Genomic DNA, 20,254 nt, shown 5'->3' on the forward strand with positions numbered 1-20,254 from the left:
ACAAATCAAATAAATCAGACAAATTAGATAAGTATATTAGTTTATGTTAGCAAAATAGATAAAAAAGGAATATAATCAGAACATGAACAGATTAGTAAAATATGATTTACAATTATTGCAAGTAGGTTAACAACTTGTGTTTGACTTAACATTACGATCTCAGCTTGCCTCGGGTAAGTACGAAGCCAAACAACAACACAGACATTATTAATAATGTTTACAACATAATTGCACTGCACATAATAGACACATATAGACAAAAACAGGTATTACTTTATACGAGTCATTACTAGCAACTGATTCGCTATACTTAAATTAAGGTGATATTTAACATTCGAGTAATCAAAAACAATATTTAAAAAATAACAAGAAATATGTTAAAAATGATCTGAAACTAATACTCGGAATAAAAGTTAAATATCAGAATGTAAATAATGCCAACGGATTTATAAAACATACAACAATTTAATTCCATGACACACTTGTTCTATATACATTTCAGAAACCACAGAAGCATCAGAGAAAGAACATCACTTCACAATCACACAACACACTACAATACACGAAACAAAACAACAACCAACAAATGATTCCGATACTGAAGTAACTGAAGAATACACCACTAAATTTAGACGCGGCAGTAAAGAAAACGAAACAGCAGCAATTAAAACGAAGAAAACGACAATACGGAAAAAGAAACCAAAATCTAAAACAGAAGAAGATAAAGTTGTAGTAATCGAAGAAGAAATCGAAGATATAAAATCACAAGTACCATCTATACCGAAAAAGCAATTTATGCACATCGAAGAAGTAACAGGACTGATAGGAATAGAAGAAATAGTACCAACAAAAATTGAAGAATTAGAAGACATAACTCAAAGTCAAGAAGAACAAATAAAGACGTATGTACAAAATAAAAGAATAATAAAAAAAACAAATGATATCCATGATATACAGACGAAAGATATTCAAAAAGAAGATACAGAAAACCAGTTAGATCAATTAACTGAAAAGGATGAAAGTAAACAAAAAATTGTTACAAGTCCAATAAAAACTGTTGAAAAGATTGTTAGCGCAGCAACACATCCCGAATTCGCAAAGCCACATGAAGAGGAAGAAGTGAGAGAGCAAGTGACAGTAATTGAGGAAATAGTCGAAGGAAAGAAACCGAAGAAGATTACCAAAAAGAAAATTATTAAACGAAAAGGACAAAAGCAGCAAGTGACAGAGAAGACAACTGTAGAGGAAAAAGATAAGTTACCTGTAACGACAGTTCTAGAAGGTCCTATAGAAGAAATTGTCGAAGAAACGACTTATCCTCTTCCGTATCCCGAATTCGCAAAGCCACTTGAAGAGGAGGAAGTGAGAGAGCAAGTGACAGTAACTGAGGAAATAGTCGAAGGAAAGAAACCGAAAAAGATTACCAAAAAGAAAATTATTAAACGAAAAGGGCAAAAGCAGCAAGTGACAGAGGAGACAACTGTAGAGGAAAAAGATAAGTTACCTGTAACGACAGTTCTAGAAGGTCCTATAGAAGAAATTGTCGAAGAAACGACTTATCCTCTTCCGTATCCCGAATTCGCAAAGCCACTTGAAGAGGAGGAAGTGAGAGAGCAAGTGACAGTAACTGAGGAAATAGTCGAAGGAAAGAAACCGAAAAAGATTACCAAAAGAAAATTATTAAACGAAAAGGGCAAAAGCAGCAAGTGACAGAGGAGACAACTGTAGAGGAAAAAGATAAGTTACCTGTAACGACAGTTCTAGAAGGTCCTATAGAAGAAATTGTCGAAGAAACGACTTATCCTCTTCCGTATCCCGAATTCGCAAAGCCACTTGAAGAGGAGGAAGTGAGAGAGCAAGTGACAGTAACTGAGGAAATAGTCGAAGGAAAGAAACCGAAAAAAATTACCAAAAAGAAAATTATTAAACGAAAAGGGCAAAAGCAGCAAGTGACAGAGGAGACAACTGTAGAGGAAAAAGATAAGTTACCTGTAACGACAGTTCTAGAAGGTCCTATAGAAGAAATTGTCGAAGAAACGACTTATCCTCTTCCGTATCCCGAATTCGCAAAGCCACTTGAAGAGGAGGAAGTGAGAGAGCAAGTGACAGTAACTGAGGAAATAGTCGAAGGAAAGAAACCGAAAAAGATTACCAAAAAGAAAATTATTAAACAAAAAGGGCAAAAGCAGCAAGTGACAGAAGAGATAACTGTAGAGGAAAAAGATAAGTTACCTGTAACGACAGTTCTCGAAGGTCCTATAGAAGAAATTGTCGAAGAAACGACTTATCCTCTTCCGTATCCCGAATTCGCAAAGCCACTTGAAGAGGAGGAAGTGAGAGAGCAAGTGACAGTAACTGAGGAAATAATCGAAGGAAAGAAACCGAAGAAGATTACCAAAAAGAAAATTATTAAACGAAAAGGACAAAAGCGAGCAAGTGACAGAGGAGACAACTGTAGAGGAAAAAGATAAGTTACCTGTTACGACACTTGTGGAAGGCCCGGTAGAAGAAATTGTCGAAGAAACGACTTATCCTCTTCCATATCCCGAATTCGCAAAACCACTTGAAGAAGAGGAAGTGAGAGAGCAAGTGACAGTAACTGAGGAAATAGTCGAAGGAAAGAAACCAAAGAAAGTTACCAAAAAGAAAATTATTAAACGAAAAGGGCAAAAGCAGCAAGTGACAGAAGAGATAACTGTAGAGGAAAAAGATAAGTTACCTGTAACGACAGTTCTCGAAGGTCCTATAGAAGAAATTGTCGAAGAAACGACTTATCCTCTTCCGTATCCCGAATTCGCAAAGCCACTTGAAGAGAAGGAAGTGAGAGAGCAAGTGACAGTAACTGAGGAAATAATCGAAGGAAAGAAACCAAAGAAAGTTACCAAAAAGAAAATTATTAAACGAAAAGGGCAAAAGCAGCAAGTGACAGAGGAGACAACTGTAGAGGAAAAAGATAAGTTACCTGTAACGACAGTTCTCGAAGGTCCTATAGAAGAAATTGTCGAAGAAACGACTTATCCTCTTCCGTATCCCGAATTCGCAAAGCCACTTGAAGAGGAGGAAGTGAGAGAGCAAGTGACAGTAACTGAGGAAATAATCGAAGGAAAGAAACCGAAGAAGATTACCAAAAATAAAATTATTAAACAAAAAGGGCAAAAGCAGCAAGTGACAGAGGAGACAACTGTAGAGGAAGAGGATCAGTTACCTGTTACGACACTTGTGGAAGGCCCGGTAGAAGAAATTGTCGAAGAAACGACTTATCCTCTTCCATATCCCGAATTCGCAAAACCACTTGAAGAAGAGGAAGTGAGAGAGCAAGTGACAGTAACTGAGGAAATAGTCGAAGGAAAGAAACCAAAGAAAGTTACCAAAAAGAAAATTATTAAACGAAAAGGGCAAAAGCAGCAAGTGACAGAAGAGATAACTGTAGAGGAAAAAGATAAGTTACCTGTAACGACAGTTCTCGAAGGTCCTATAGAAGAAATTGTCGAAGAAACGACTTATCCTCTTCCGTATCCCGAATTCGCAAAGCCACTTGAAGAGGAGGAAGTGAGAGAGCAAGTGACAGTAACTGAGGAAATAATCGAAGGAAAGAAACCGAAGAAGATTACCAAAAAGAAAATTATTAAACAAAAAGGGCAAAAGCAGCAAGTGACAGAGGAGACAACTGTAGAGGAAAAAGATAAGTTACCTGTTACGACACTTGTGGAAGGCCCGGTAGAAGAAATTGTCGAAGAAACGACTTATCCTCTTCCATATCCCGAATTCGCAAAACCACTTGAAGAAGAGGAAGTTAGAGAGCAAGTGACAGTAACTGAGGAAATAATCGAAGAAAAGAAACCGAAGAAGATTACCAAAAAGAAAATTATTAAACGAAAAGGGCAAAAGCAGCAAGTGACAGAGGAGATAACTATAGAAGAAAAAGATAAGTTACCTGTAACGACAGTTCTAGAAGGTCCTATAGAAAAAATTGTCGAAGGAACGACTTATCCTCTTCCATATCCCGAATTCGCAAAACCACTTGAAGAAGAGGAAGTGAGAGAGCAAGTGACAGTAACTGAGGAAATAGTCGAAGGAAAGAAACCAAAGAAAGTTACCAAAAAGAAAATTATTAAACGAAAAGGGCAAAAGCAGCAAGTGACAGAAGAGATAACTGTAGAGGAAAAAGATAAGTTACCTGTTACGACACTTGTGGAAGGCCCGGTAGAAGAAATTGTCGAAGAAACGACTTATCCTCTTCCATATCCCGAATTCGCAAAACCACTTGAAGAAGAGAAAGTGAGAGAGCAAGTGATAGTAACTGAGGAAATAGTCGAAGGAAAGAAACCGAAGAAGATTACCAAAAAGAAAATTATTAAACGAAAAGGGCAAAAGCAGCAAGTGACAGAAGAGACAACTGTAGAGGAAAAAGATAAGTTACCTGTTACGACACTTGTGGAAGGCCCGGTAGAAGAAATTGTCGAAGAAACGACTTATCCTCTTCCATATCCCGAATTCGCAAAACCACTTGAAGAAGAGGAAGTGAGAGAGCAAGTGACAGTAACTGAGGAAATAATCGAAGGAAAGAAACCGAAGAAGATTACCAAAAAGAAAATTATTAAACGAAAAGGGCAAAAGCAGCAAGTGACAGAAGAGATAACTGTAGAAGAAAAAGATAAGTTACCTGTAACGACAGTTCTAGAAGGTCCTATAGAAAAAATTGTCGAAGAAACGACTTATCCTCTTCCATATCCCGAATTCGCAAAACCACTTGAAGAAGAGGAAGTGAGAGAGCAAGTGACAGTAACTGAGGAAATAATCGAAGGAAAGAAACCGAAGAAGATTACCAAAAAGAAAATTATTAAACGAAAAGGGCAAAAGCAGCAAGTGACAGAGGAGATAACTATAGAAGAAAAAGATAAGTTACCTGTAACGACAGTTCTAGAAGGTCCTATAGAAAAAATTGTCGAAGAAACGACTTATCCTCTTCCATATCCCGAATTCGCAAAACCACTTGAAGAAGAGGAAGTGAGAGAGCAAGTGACAGTAACTGAGGAAATAATCGAAGGAAAGAAACCGAAGAAGATTACCAAAAAGAAAATTATTAAACGAAAAGGGCAAAAGCAGCAAGTGACAGAAGAGACAACTGTAGAGGAAAAAGATAAGTTACCTGTTACGACACTTGTGGAAGGCCCGGTAGAAGAAATTGTCGAAGAAACGACTTATCCTCTTCCATATCCCGAATTCGCAAAACCACTTGAAGAAGAGGAAGTGAGAGAGCAAGTGACAGTAACTGAGGAAATAGTCGAAGGAAAGAAACCGAAGAAGATTACCAAAAAGAAAATTATTAAACGAAAAGGGCAAAAGCAGCAAGTGACAGAGGAGACAACTGTAGAGGAAAAAGATAAGTTACCTGTTACGACACTTGTGGAAGGCCCGGTAGAAGAAATTGTCGAAGAAACGACTTATCCTCTTCCATATCCCGAATTCGCAAAACCACTTGAAGAAGAGAAAGTGAGAGAGCAAGTGATAGTAACTGAGGAAATAGTCGAAGGAAAGAAACCGAAAAAGATTACCAAAAAGAAAATTATTAAACGAAAAGGGCAAAAGCAGCAAGTGACAGAGGAGGACAACTGTAGAGGAAGAGGATCAGTTACCTGTTACGACACTTGTGGAAGGCCCGGTAGAAGAAATTGTCGAAGAAACGACTTATCCTCTTCCATATCCCGAATTCGCAAAACCACTTGAAGAAGAGGAAGTGAGAGAGCAAGTGACAGTAACTGAGGAAATAGTCGAAGGAAAGAAACCAAAGAAAGTTACCAAAAAGAAAATTATTAAACGAAAAGGGCAAAAGCAGCAAGTGACAGAAGAGATAACTGTAGAGGAAAAAGATAAGTTACCTGTAACGACAGTTCTAGAAGGTCCTATAGAAGAAATTGTCGAAGAAACGACTTATCCTCTTCCGTATCCCGAATTCGCAAAGCCACTTGAAGAGGAGGAAGTGAGAGAGCAAGTGACAGTAACTGAGGAAATAATCGAAGGAAAGAAACCGAAGAAGATTACCAAAAAGAAAATTATTAAACGAAAAGGGCAAAAGCAGCAAGTGACAGAAGAGATAACTGTAGAGGAAAAAGATAAGTTACCTGTTACGACACTTGTGGAAGGCCCGGTAGAAGAAATTGTCGAAGAAACGACTTATCCTCTTCCATATCCCGAATTCGCAAAACCACTTGAAGAAGAGGAAGTGAGAGAGCAAGTGACAGTAACTGAGGAAATAATCGAAGGAAAGAAACCGAAGAAGATTACCAAAAAGAAAATTATTAAACGAAAAGGGCAAAAGCAGCAAGTGACAGAGGAGACAACTGTAGAGGAAAAAGATAAGTTACCTGTTACGACACTTGTGGAAGGCCCGGTAGAAGAAATTGTCGAAGAAACGACTTATCCTCTTCCATATCCCGAATTCGCAAAACCACTTGAAGAAGAGAAAGTGAGAGAGCAAGTGATAGTAACTGAGGAAATAGTCGAAGGAAAGAAACCGAAAAAGATTACCAAAAAGAAAATTATTAAACGAAAAGGGCAAAAGCAGCAAGTGACAGAGGAGACAACTGTAGAGGAAGAGGATCAGTTACCTGTTACGACACTTGTGGAAGGCCCGGTAGAAGAAATTGTCGAAGAAACGACTTATCCTCTTCCATATCCCGAATTCGCAAAACCACTTGAAGAAGAGGAAGTGAGAGAGCAAGTGACGGTAACTGAGGAAATAGTCGAAGGAAAGAAACCAAAGAAAGTTACCAAAAAGAAAATTATTAAACGAAAAGGGCAAAAGCAGCAAGTGACAGAAGAGATAACTGTAGAGGAAAAAGATAAGTTACCTGTAACGACAGTTCTAGAAGGTCCTATAGAAGAAATTGTCGAAGAAACGACTTATCCTCTTCCGTATCCCGAATTCGCAAAGCCACTTGAAGAGGAGGAAGTGAGAGAGCAAGTGACAGTAACTGAGGAAATAATCGAAGGAAAGAAACCGAAGAAGATTACCAAAAAGAAAATTATTAAACGAAAAGGGCAAAAGCAGCAAGTGACAGAGGAGATAACTATAGAAGAAAAAGATAAGTTACCTGTAACGACAGTTCTAGAAGGTCCTATAGAAAAAATTGTCGAAGAAACGACTTATCCTCTTCCGTATCCCGAATTCGCAAAGCCACTTGAAGAGGAGGAAGTGAGAGAGCAAGTGACAGTAACTGAGGAAATAATCGAAGGAAAGAAACCGAAGAAGATTATCAAAAAGAAAATTATTAAACGAAAAGGGCAAAAGCAGCAAGTGACAGAGGAGACAACTGTAGAGGAAAAAGATAAGTTACCTGTTACGACACTTGTGGAAGGCCCGGTAGAAGAAATTGTCGAAGAAACGACTTATCCTCTTCCATATCCCGAATTCGCAAAACCACTTGAAGAAGAGGAAGTGAGAAAGCAAGTGACAGTAACTGAGGAAATAGTCGAAGGAAAGAAACCGAAGAAAGTTACCAAAAAGAAAATTATTAAACAAAAAGGGCAAAAGCAGCAAGTGACAGAGGAGACAACTGTAGAGGAAGAGGATCAGTTACCTGTTACGACACTTGTGGAAGGTCCTATAGAAGAAATCGTCGAAGAAACGACTTATCCTCTTCCATCTCCCGAATTCGCAAAGCCACTTAAAGAGGAGGAAGTGAGAGAGCAAGTGACAGTAACTGAGGAAATAATGGAAGGAAAGAAACCGAAGATCACCAAAAAGAAAATTATCGAACAAATTCCCGAAGGAATGACTGTCGGCAATGTGGATAATGAGATACAGGAGGTAGGAGCCGCAAATGATCTTGACGCAGACACTACACCAGAAATACACATTAAACCTAAACACGATGGATTGATAAAATATAGAGTCAATAAAAAAGTTTTGGAAGGTAAGTTAGGTTTTTACTTTGTGCGCTTACTAATGTTTACGTTCTTTTGAAACATACATTTCTTCTTTACTATTTTTTGACGTACACAATCAACAGACTTTTATATTAAAACTGAAAAGAGGAACGTAAGATAATATCGTTACTGGTTATCTATTAATACTTATATTATATGTAATATTAATATTACTGACTACACATTAAAATACAGTCGTTAATTAAAAGCTTTTTTTATTACGTAATCTTCTTTCTAATCTAATTTCTTATTTTTGTCTTTTAGGTACCAGAGAAGAAATGTATCAGGTAAGCTAAAGTACAACTTGTTTTATTTAATATATCATAACATATTTTTATTATATTCTTACAGCGAGAAGAATCAATTAATAGAATACCTGAGGAAACTGTAGAAGAAATTGTGATAAAAGAAGCAGAACTTCAAAAGGCTCAACTTTTTGTAGATGACAAAGACTCGGTTGAAATTATGAAAATTGATGTCAAGGAAACACCACTAGAGAAAGAGAAAGTCACAAAGACAAAAAAAATACCAAAGAAGAAGAATGAACGTATCGAGGCTATCGAGGAGTTAACTGTAAAACCAAAGGAAATAGTTGAACTGTCAGCCGAAATAATTAAGGAAAAGAAACATGTAATAGAAACTGCAGATGTTCTTGAGGAAGTTATTGAAGAAATCCGAACGGACATGCCAAAGAAAGAAAAGGCTAAACCTGTCGTGGAAGATAGAGAAAAAAGTGTTATGATTACAGAAATAGATATACAGACATCAGCAGTTAAATTACCTGAGAAAGAAGTAGATATTGAGGAAGAAATAATAGAAACTGTCGAAACACCTACAACAAAAATTATTGAAACACCAATAAAAAAGAGAATAAAGAGAAAGAAGATAAAATCTCATGAAGATAACGTGCCGGAAGAAATTCTTCAAGAAATTGTTTTAGAAAAACCAGAAATGGAACAAGCTCAAACTATATTTTCTCCTAAAGAAGGTATCGAAATTACGCAAATCTTAACTGAATCATCTATTACAAAATTCACAGAAGATAAAGCTATACCCCAAAAAGCTGCAGTGCACGCAATTAAAGAAGAAGAAAGCATATTTAAGAAAACTTTACCGGAAGAAACAAACACGATTCCTGTTCAGGAAGAAATTACTATCGAGACTACTAAGGAAATACTAAATGAAAAACCGAAAGAAGAAGAAATAAAATTGACTATCATAACAAAAGAAGGACTCAAAGTTACTGAAATAATTTCAGACACTTCCACTGAGAATTTTCTTGAAAAGATAAAACCAATAAAAGAAAGGATATTGCCAGTCAAAGAAGAGGAGACACAAATTGGAGTAGAAGAAGTAATCGTAAAGAAAACGCCACTTGTTAAGAAGAAAGCTAGAGAAATGAAGGAAGACCAGCCAGAAGAAGCAATAGAGGATATAAAAATGAAAAAACCTACAAAGGAGAAAGCTAAAAAGGATATACTTTTGCAGGAAAGTGTCGAAATTTTGGAAATAGCAACAGAAATAAGACCTGAAGAATTCGTTGTCGAAAAAACAATCGTTGAGAAAGAAGCTGAATTGAATGTAGCGCCAACAGAAACTATTGAAGTTATTGAAGTTACTCTTGCTGTAGCAGATGATAAAATAACAGAAAAGGAAGAAGCAAAACCTAAAATTGATGTTAAGGAAGAACAAGAAAAAAAATTAACTTCTATAAAAAAAGAAAAGATAATTGAAGAGAAAGAAAAAATAGTGGAAGAAATAATATCTGTCAAGCCTAAAATGGAAGAAACAAAAAGAGATAAAGTTGCCCTAAAAACTACAAAGGAAGTGGCAGAAGTAATTCCAGAAGCTAAAGTGGAAGATACTTTAAGAAAGAAAAAACCTAAAGACAAATTAAAGGAAGTAAAAGTAATACACCCCGAAGAAATAAAGGAATTTGAAAAACCGACAGAAGAAATTGTGTCCACTGTAGAAGAGAAACTTAAATCTATCGAGAAAATAAAAGAAAAAAAAGTCATAAAGAAAAAGAAGAAGCCCGTCAAGACGGATATAGAAGAATGGGTAGAACCCGAGTACGAAAGACCTGTATTAGAGCCGATGCCTGAAAAAATTGAATGGGAACCAACGAAAAAGAAGAAGGAAAAGAAAACATTGCCTGAATCTGTGCAAAAATTGGTTCGACAGAAAATTGAAAGAAAAGAAATCAAACCTACAAAATTAAAATATATTGAACCAATCCAAGAAACAGTTCAATTCGGTGCAATTAAATTGAAAAAAGTAACAGTTGTAAAGAAAAAGGAAATAACTGAACCAATATTCCCTAAAATCATGTTACGAAGTAGAATTACATTTATCGATGACTATCCGGCAGAATTACAGATGCCAAAAGTTACGTACATGGAAAAGAATCCAGCACAAGCCGGCATTTTATCTAGAAACACAGAAGAAGCATTACAAATTATAAAGAAAAAGTACAAAAAGCCTAAAATATCAGAGAAAGACTTAATTGAATTAGAGAAATTAGATAAAGAGTTCGAAGAATTAAAGAAAGTTCCTTTGGAACAAATAGAAGATAAATCTATATATGAACGCACACCCAAAAAGTCTCAAAAAACGCTCAAAGAACCACAAAAACTCATTATTGGAAAAGGTGAAATAAAACAAGAAGATAAAATTGTACCGGAAAATGTTAAACTAAAGAAAATACCGATAAAAGAACCTGAACAAGTAATAAAAAGTAAACAAAAACCTAAAAAAGAAAAATCTCTAGAAGATATGCCTCAGAAAAAAGAAGAAAAACCTGAAGAAACCTTTACATCTAATGAATTTAAATCAATAGAATTTGATAGCCCAGAAATTGAAAAATATATACCTGAAGAATTCGAAATAATCAAGAAGCCGGAAATTGAACCTGTCTCAAAACCATATAAACCATCAAAGAAAAAGAAACCTGAACAAGATATCGAGCAAATTCCTCTAGTAAAGGGGATACCAAAACCACAGGAGCCCGAAGAAGAACCCGAGGTCAAATTTCGAATACCAACTTCAGAAAAACCAGAAGATGAGCCCGCAACAATAACTTTAAAAGGCTGGAAGAAAACAAAACCCGAAAAAGAAGGCACAGAAGAATATCCAACTAAAGAAAAAGACATTACCCCAACGATGCCAAAAGAAATTACTGATGAATATACAGTAAAACAGAAGATAAAACCAAAAAAGATCAAGGAAAAAGAAATAAAACCGCAAGACAGTGAACATATCACTTTAAAAGAGCCTGTTGAAGAGAAGCAGGAGATCCCAACAGAAGAACTAATTGTAAAAAGACCAAGAAAGAAATCAGAACCGGAAGAGAAGCAAGATATACTGGATGTTTCTCAAGAAGTGTTATTGAAAAAACCAAAGGAATTTGTTGAAGAAAAAGTAGAAGATGAGGTAACAATCACAAAACAGATTATTAAGAAGGGAAAAGAAGATGTAAAAGAAGTAACTGAAGAAATTACATTGAAGAAGAAACCAAAGAAAAAGTCGATTACCGAGGAACCTGCTGCCGAAATCATCGTAAAGAAACTCTTTCCAGAGAAGGAAGATGTACCAGAAGAAATTTCCGAAAAAGTGGCATTAAAGAAACCGGAAAAAGATTTTCTTAAGGAAGAGGTCGCTGAAGAAGTGACGATTAAGAAACTGATTATCGAGGAAAAAACGGAAGATGTAAAAGAAATCACTGAAGAAGTCACGTTGAAGAAAAAACCGAAGAAAAAGCCCGTTACCGAAGAACCCGCTGCTGAGATCACTGTAAAGAAACCCATTCCAGAGGAGGAAGAACATATACTAGAAGAAATCTCCGAGAAAGTGGCATTAAAGAAACCAAAAAAAGATTCCCTTAAGGAAGTCGCTGAAGAAGTGACAATTAAAAAACCGATTATCGAGGAAAAAACGGAAGATGTAAAAGAAGTCAACCAAGAGGTTACGTTAAAGAAGAAACCAAAGAAGAAGCCCGTTACCGAAGAATCTGGTGCTGAAATCACCGTAAAGAAACCCGTTCCAAAGGAGGAAGAACAAGTGCCAGAAGAAATCTCTGAAAAAGTGGCACTGAAGAAAATGAAAGAAAAGTCTCCCAAGGAAGAAGTCGACAAAGTGATGATTAAAAAACCGATTATCGAGGAAAGAAAAGAAGACGTAAAAGAAGTCACCGAAGAAGTAACATTAAAGAAAAAACCAAAGAAAAAGTCGATTACTGAGGAACTTGCTCCTGAAATCACCGTAAAGAAACCCATTCCGAAGAAGGAAGAACAAGTGCCAGAAGAAATCTCTGAGAAAGTGATGCTGAAGAAACCGAAAGAAAAGTCTCCCAAGGAAGAAGTCGACAAAGTGACGATTAAAAAGCCGATTATCGAGGAAAGAAAAGAAGACGTAAAAGAAGTCACCGAAGAAGTTACATTAAAGAAAAAACCAAAGAAAAAGTCGATTACTGAGGAACTTGCTGATGAAATCACCGTAAAGAGACCCGTTCCGAAGGAAGAAGAACAAGTGCCAGAAGAAATCTCTGAAAAAGTGATGCTGAAGAAACCGAAAGAAAAGTCTCCCAAGGAAGAAGTCGACAAAGTGACGATTAAAAAGCCGATTATCGAGGAAAGAAAAGAAGACGTAAAAGAAGTCACCGAAGAAGTTACATTAAAGAAAAAACCAAAGAAAAAGTCGATTACTGAGGAACTTGCTGATGAAATCACCGTAAAGAGACCCGTTCCGAAGGAGGAAGAACAAGTGCCAGAAGAAATCTCTGAAAAAGTGGTACTGAAGAAACCGAAAGAAAAGTCTCCCAAGGAAGAAGTCGACAAAGTGACGATTAAAAAACCGATTATTGAGGAAAGAAAAGAAGACGTAAAAGAAGTCACCGAAGAAGTTACATTAAAGAAAAAACCAAAGAAAAAGTCGATTACTGAGGAACTTGCTGATGAAATCACCGTAAAGAGACCCGTTCCGAAGGAGGAAGAACAAGTGCCAGAAGAAATCTCTAAAAAAGTGGTACTGAAGAAACCGAAAGAAAAGTCTCCCAAGAAAGAAATCGCCGACGAAATGACGATTAAAAAACCGGTTATCGAGGAAAGAAAAGAAGACATCGAAGAAGTTATATTAAAGAAAAAACCAAAGAAAAAATCAATTACTGAGGAACTTGCTGCTGAAATCACCGTAAAGAGACCCGTTCCGAAGGAGGAAGAACAAGTGCCAGAAGAAATCTCTGAAAAAGTGGTACTGAAGAAACCGAAAGAAAAGTTTCCCAACGAAGAAATCGCCGACGAAGTGACGATTAAAAAACCGGTAATCGAGGAAAGAAAAGAAGACGTAAAAGAAGTCACCGAAGAAGTTACATTGAAAACAAAATCCAAGAAAAAACCGATTACAGAGGAACTTGCTGCTGAAATCACCGTAAAGAAACCCATTCCGAAGAAGGAAGAACAAGTGCCAGAAGAAATCTCTGAGAAAGTGGTACTAAAGAAGCCGAAAAAAGAGATTCTTAAGAAAGAGGTCGCGGATAAAGTTACAATTAAAAAACCTATTGTAGAAAAGGAGATGAAAGAAGATGTCATTGAAGAAGTTACTTTGAAACCTAAGTCAAGAAAAAAGATAATTAAAACGGAAGAAATATCGGAGGTAACTATTGCAAAACCTGTAGAAGATAAGAAAGTAGAAGAAATTATAGAAGCATCCGCAGATGTATTGTTGAAGGAAGAAAAGCGAGCGCCAATAATCGAAAATGTAATTACGGAGGAATTAACTATTCGAAAAATCGAGGATATTGAACAACCTGAAGAAGTAATTGAAGAATTTACTTTGAAACGCAAACCTCCGAAAAAAGCACCGAAACCAATTGAAGAAATTTATGAAGACGTTACTTTACGTAAATTACGACCAAAGAAAAAATCTAGACTGAATATTAAAGAAGTTACTGAAGTGGAGAATGTAACATTTAGACCTCGTTCTACAAAGACAAAAGAAGATGTAGAACAGGAATTTAAAATTTCACTAAATACATATGAAGAAGAAGATATTTCTATGTCCGGTAAAGTACGCTTAAAACCAAAAAAACGGCCGCTTACATATTCTGAAGAGACTGGAGAAGAGACGATCAAAATCATTCAAGAAATCGAAGATGATTCCGGCCCAATTATCGAAGAGATTATCGATGAATCGGAAGAAGAAGGTAAAGAAGAATATAGTATCGAAGAACTTGACATTGACGAAATGAATATACCACTGAGACGAAAGAAAAAGAAACAAAAAACTCCATATACTGTAGAAGAAATTGAAGAAGATGATGTTAAATTGCAATTAAAACGTGATAGAAAATATTCATACGAGGAAACCGATGCTGAATCTTTGGCGCTGAAGTTGAAGAGCAAGAGACGTATTTCCACATTCGAAGAAGGTTCGAAGCTGGCTACATACGTTCATGCCTTATTATGCCTTAGCATGTAAAATTAAATTAATAGAATACGCTTTTACTTATAATAATAATTAATGTACTTTAATAATTATTTTAACCCTTTTGGCAATGAGTGTATATGCTTTACTCTCATGCTTTACTTTTCCTTTCCTTTCCCCAATTGCTGCATTTCCTTTTAGAAAAAAAAAGAAAATTTCTGCCTATTATCCTTAACTCTTTCGTTAATCCGCTGCGTATGAAAAGCATATCGGTAGTAGTCGTTGCATTATACTTTTTAACACAATAACAAGCGATTTATTTACATAAGTAATGTAAAAAGATCTACATTCAAAACAAAATAGTACAGACTCACACACATGAGCAAATGGATTCTGCCTATATAAATATACCGTATCCGCCTAAAAGCTCTTCGCTATATTATGATTGTATTATAATTATAACCAACTGTATTATAATCGATATTTGTTTAATATTTATGTATAATATTGCAGAAGAAGCTTCTCTCAGTATCACTAAAGAAGAGGAAATATCCGAAGAAGGTTTGCGTAATATCTATTTGCATATAACATAATATAAAATTTAATAACATTTTTTATATTCCATTTTAAATAACTTAATAATGCCTTTTTCAGTCGACGAACTTGAATATGTGGTTCGTGAAGGTGATACAATGTATTCAATTTGTTCTTATATTGCCGAAACAGAAGAAGCTATTAATTTAGTAGAAGGAGAGAAAGTTTATATCATCGGTACGATCTCTATACTTCATAAAATCTTACTGTCACATTCATCATAACATATACTCAATATAATTAATATCTACATAAAATATTTCTGATTGAAATTTACTTTTCATAGATCATACCAATCAGGATTGGTGGTTTGTAAAGAAACACTTGACCGAAGAAAAAGGTTGGGTACCGGCGCAATATTTATTAGATGAGGCACATTACACTATTTATTTACAACGAAAATTGCATGAAAAGATTGATAAATTGCCAATCTTTGAGAGTAAGTATTTATCTATAAAACTGAGAAATAAAACAATGCGATATATATGAAGTTTATTATATACAACTCATTGCTTTCATAACATGCGCTTGCTATTTGAAATTTAGCGTAAAGCTTGTAAACCCTATCACATGTATATATATTTTCTTGATACCATGTGTTTATATTTTCTCAGAGCCGGCCCCAGGAGAAAAAGGTTCAGCACCAAGATTTATTGAAAAATTACAACCAATTCATACGTTAGATGGTTACACCGTTCAATTTGAATGTCAAGTAGAAGGCACGCCAAGACCACAAATAACTTGGTTCCGCCAGACCGCTATTATCAAGCCATCTACTGATTTTCAAATGTATTATGACGAGGATAACGTTGCTACCTTGATAATCAAAGAAGTCTTTCCCGAAGATGCCGGTACTTTTACCTGCGTTGCGAAAAATGCTGCAGGATTTGCATCCAATACCACTGAGCTTATCGTTGAAGCTCCTTTGTCAGATCACGGATCGGATGTTACTGGTCTGTCGAGAAAAAGTCTTTCGAGGTACGCATTTCTTACATACACACACACTCTCTCTCTCTCTCTCTCTCTCTCTCTCTCTCTCTCTCTCTCTCTCTCTCTCTCTCTCTCTCTCTCATAAGTTACTTTGATTGATCAGAATCATCAATCACTTTTTCAATATACAAAGATTAGATATTAGATATTTTAAGTATACACTTAGATGTTAGATATTAGATATTTTAAATATACACTTTGATAACAGTTTGTAAAACAAGCACAGTATTAATTGGAGAGGTAAAAGCCATAGTGATGTAAGTCACATTTTTAAAAATATTAACTCGTGTGCATAGATACAATTTATATATTGTATAGATTGCATTATATATTTCATCTATGCATACGAGTCAATGTTTTTAAAAATTTGACTTACACCACTATATATATATATATATATATGGCTTTTACCCCTCCAATTATATACACATAATTAATACTGACTTGTCTGATTATGACAAAAACTCGTCATAATCTTTATAACTTTTGCGTTAGATATGTTGTATCGTATTATATATCATTCTAATTGTTCTTAATCATTATTACTATTATATTGTTTAGAGAATCATCTCTTGCGGATATATTAGAGGGTATACCACCTACATTTTCTCGAAAGCCAAAAGCGAAATATGTGAATGAAGGTGACGATGTAATACTGGAGTGTCGATTAGTCGCTGTACCAGAACCAGAAATAACATGGTACCATAAAGACGCACCGGTAGCTAGCCAACAGAACATTGTAGTTGCAACCGAAAGCGACATGCATATGTACTGCAGCGTTGTAAAATTCACTAAAATTCAAAAGAGGCAGGAAGGAAGATACAAGATTATTGCTAAAAATAGAGAAGGCGAAGCCACTATCGATATTCCTGTAAAGGTTGGTCGACGACAGGAAGCTATGGGCCTGTTCGTTTTCATTGCACTTCTGAACTAGTGCAATAAGTTAGAATGAAAGAAAATATATTTGTTTATTCATTCTAACTTATTGCACTAATTCAGAAGTGCAACGAAAACGAACGGGCCTTATGTTTATAAATTCACTTTTACACATTACATAACATTATTAATACATTTTCTGATAAAACAGGTGAAAACTGGAAAGAGCGAACCACCTGAAATTTTAGAACCGTTAAAATCTCATATAGTCAAAGAAGGTGAGACAGTTGTTTTATCGACTCAAATAGTCGGTAATCCATCACCGAAAATAATTTGGTATAAAGACGGAAAGCCGATAAAGGGTTTGCAATTAAAGCAAGATGGACATGTTAATACATTAAACTTAATCCAACCTCAACTAGCAGATAGTGGGGAATATTCGGTCACAGCTATCAATGATATGGGCAAAGCCGAGACTCGAGCTACATTGACCGTTGAGAGTAAGATTAAATATTTTTTTAATCGTTTTGCAACATCTTAATTAACGCTTCTCTTTTGCTTTATTCTCGTTTTGTTTTCTCGTTTTCGTCTTTTCGTAAACAGTAATTAATTGTGTTTATTTGCCTGTTCGAGAATCAATCGACAATTGACATCTGCTATCGGTAGATCGGTAGTAACTAATTGATATTAATAACGTAATATAATAAAATACAAACTAAAAGAAAATAAAATGTATTTTATTTTAATATCTTCTTAAGCGACAAACCATCTCGACTTGTTATCGGATATTATAATTTTACGAAACGCTTTTCTATTAATGTGCTTTCAGTTAACTCCATATCACAGATCAACATTAACTTTCAACATTGTATGAACGACAAGCATGTTTCATTTGTTAAGGGTATGATGCATATTCATTATTGCTACGCTGCTATATATATAATTGTCCAATATAAAATTATAATTTTGCATGTAAAATAGATTTATTGTAGTAATGATTTTGTTATATTTATGAAATTTAGAAGTGCCAAGTGGCGCCCCAGAACCACCATTATTCACCAAACGTTTCCAAGAGATAATCGTTCCGGAAAAAAGTACATTTAAGTTAGTTGCCAAAGTCACTGGAAATCCCGTTCCCGAAGTTACTTGGCTTAGAAATAACAAACCGCTTGATAAATCGGCCAATATCATAGAAAGTTATGACGGCGAAAATATCGAGCTCGAAATTAAAAATGCGAATTCCGAAGTAGATGCTGGAGATTATAAATGTGTCGCTAGTAATCCGGTCGGAAAAGCTTCTCATGGAGCAAAAGTCACGGTAGATGTTGCCAAAGTTTCTTTCACGAGGAATTTGCTAAATGAAATCATAGTCGATGAGTATAAAACTCTGGAACTGAGCTGCGAGACATCCCATACTGTTTCCACGATATGGTGGCATAATGACGAGGAAGTCAGCGGGATGGATCATCGCGAGGTAATCCAGGAAGGACGTCTACACAAGTTGCTTATTAAGAAGAGTGGCCTTTCCGACGCAGGAACATACAAGTGTACCGTCAAGAACCAAATGACATCCAGCAACGTTATCGTTAGGGCCACCAAGCCGGAATTTGTCAAGAAACTGCAGGACTTTGAGGTAAAAGAACGCGATGTGGCAATTCTGGAAGTTGAGATCACATCTCAAACGGCCGATGTTACATGGCAAAAAGACGGCGAATTATTAACACCGAGCAAGGGGAAGCTAGAATTCGTGAAAGATGGTACCGTAAGAAAACTTTTTATCAGAAGCGCATCGGTTCACGACGAAGGCGAATACACATGCGCTCTTCCGGATCAAGAGTGTACAGCGGAAGTTACAGTCGTCGAATTACCACCGGAGATCATTATTAAGATGCAAGATATAATTATAGCCAGAGGAGAGAAAGCAACTTTTGACATAGAGTTAACGAAAGGTGACGCTCTGGTACGCTGGTTCAAAGACGGACAAGAATTGCAATTTTCTGAGCACGTGCGATTGTCAATCGATGGCAAAAGACAGAAATTGAAGATCTACGACACCGAAGTAGAAGATGCAGGAATCTATTCCTGTCAAGTTGGCGACCAAACTTCGTCAGCTAGACTGACGGTCGAAGAACCCGAAGTTGATTTTATCAAAAAATTGCCAGATGTTACTTTAGTACCGATCAACACCGATGCAACTTTTCTTATTGAATTATCACGTGCCGATGTATTAGTAACATGGTTAAGGTAAGTTGAATTTTATCGCAGATATAAAAATATATTAAAAAATTTGAATTTCTTTAATAATTACGATCGATAAAATTGAAACAAATGTGTATATGTATACATAATTATTTATGTGGAATTTGTGTAGGAAAAGTGAGACAATCGATTGTGCACGATCGTCGAAATACAATATTATCGACGAAGGAAATATAAAAAAACTCATCGTTAGAAAGTGCACGACCGAAGATATTGCTGAATATACTGCCATAGTTGCCAATGTGAAGACATCATCCAGATTAAAAATTGAAGGTAAATTTTATAAGACTGCGTATCGTGACTTCCTTAAGCATGCAAATAGCTTAAAATAAGTGCATTATCTATATATACTTACATATATGTATATATTGTATATCCTATATATATATATATATATATATATATATATGTATGTATGTATGTATGTATGTATGTATAGATGATACACATCTGAATCGTATTAATCTTATCAACGTTTTAATTTTCTGGTCTTTTTATAAATTTGGATATTATTTTACATAAACGTGTCCATTGTTGCAGTTATCGAAACATCACCTAGAATTTATCCTGATACGCTCAAAAAATATAAAACAATGAAAGGCGATGACATTGATATCGTTGTTAAATTCACGGCTAAGCCAATTCCAATTGACGAATGGACCGTCAACGGCCGTGTTCTCAAAAAATCAAAACGAATTATTCCATCCATCGATGAATGTTCAGCCGTTTTAACGATCAGGGATGTACAAGAGAAAGATTTTGGTGATTATAATCTAAAATTAACTAATCCTCATGGAGAGGACAGTATAGAAATCAACGTCATCGTTGTGCGTAAGTATTTACGTATTTATATACGTATAGGTCTATTAATATCGGAACAATTTTCGGAGAGAATCCTCGATTTTATTCAAAATAATCAAAAAAATTACAATAATAAAAAAAAATATATATATATATACACATCACAGAGGTACCCGGAGCACCAGGAATTCCGGAACCTCTTGAAATAACCGATAATAGCATTACGCTTCATTGGAAGAAACCAGATTCGGATGGACATTCTTCGATCATAGAATACATTTTAGAATATCGCGAAAAGACAGAAACTTTGTAAGTAAAATTTGATGGATTTGTTAAAGAAAACAAAAAAAAAGAATTAAGAATGAAGTCTAAAAACGCGTATTTC

General features: G+C 35.5%; 2 protein-coding genes across 5 annotated transcripts in view; one reads left to right on the forward strand and one right to left on the reverse strand.

Annotated features, from left to right (window-relative positions):
- Positions 1-20,254, reverse strand: part of LOC139820501 (uncharacterized) — a 132,233-nt gene that overhangs the window by 101,309 nt on the left and 10,670 nt on the right. The window lies entirely within an intron of this gene.
- LOC139820497 (titin-like) overlaps positions 1-20,254 on the forward strand; it is an 83,282-nt gene that overhangs the window by 58,044 nt on the left and 4,984 nt on the right. The window contains 16 exon segments of the mRNA XM_071790824.1: positions 503-1,663; positions 1,666-2,429; positions 2,431-5,607; positions 5,609-7,916; positions 8,194-8,216; positions 8,281-14,353; positions 14,863-14,910; positions 15,004-15,120; positions 15,230-15,382; positions 15,558-15,921; positions 16,495-16,810; positions 17,021-17,309; positions 17,832-19,053; positions 19,181-19,341; positions 19,609-19,899; positions 20,037-20,178. Of these exon segments, the coding sequence (XP_071646925.1) occupies positions 503-1,663; positions 1,666-2,429; positions 2,431-5,607; positions 5,609-7,916; positions 8,194-8,216; positions 8,281-14,353; positions 14,863-14,910; positions 15,004-15,120; positions 15,230-15,382; positions 15,558-15,921; positions 16,495-16,810; positions 17,021-17,309; positions 17,832-19,053; positions 19,181-19,341; positions 19,609-19,899; positions 20,037-20,178 (16,609 nt within the window).

This window comes from Temnothorax longispinosus, chromosome 10, assembly GCF_030848805.1.
Source record: "Temnothorax longispinosus isolate EJ_2023e chromosome 10, Tlon_JGU_v1, whole genome shotgun sequence".
Classification (NCBI taxonomy): Eukaryota; Metazoa; Arthropoda; class Insecta; order Hymenoptera; family Formicidae; genus Temnothorax; species Temnothorax longispinosus.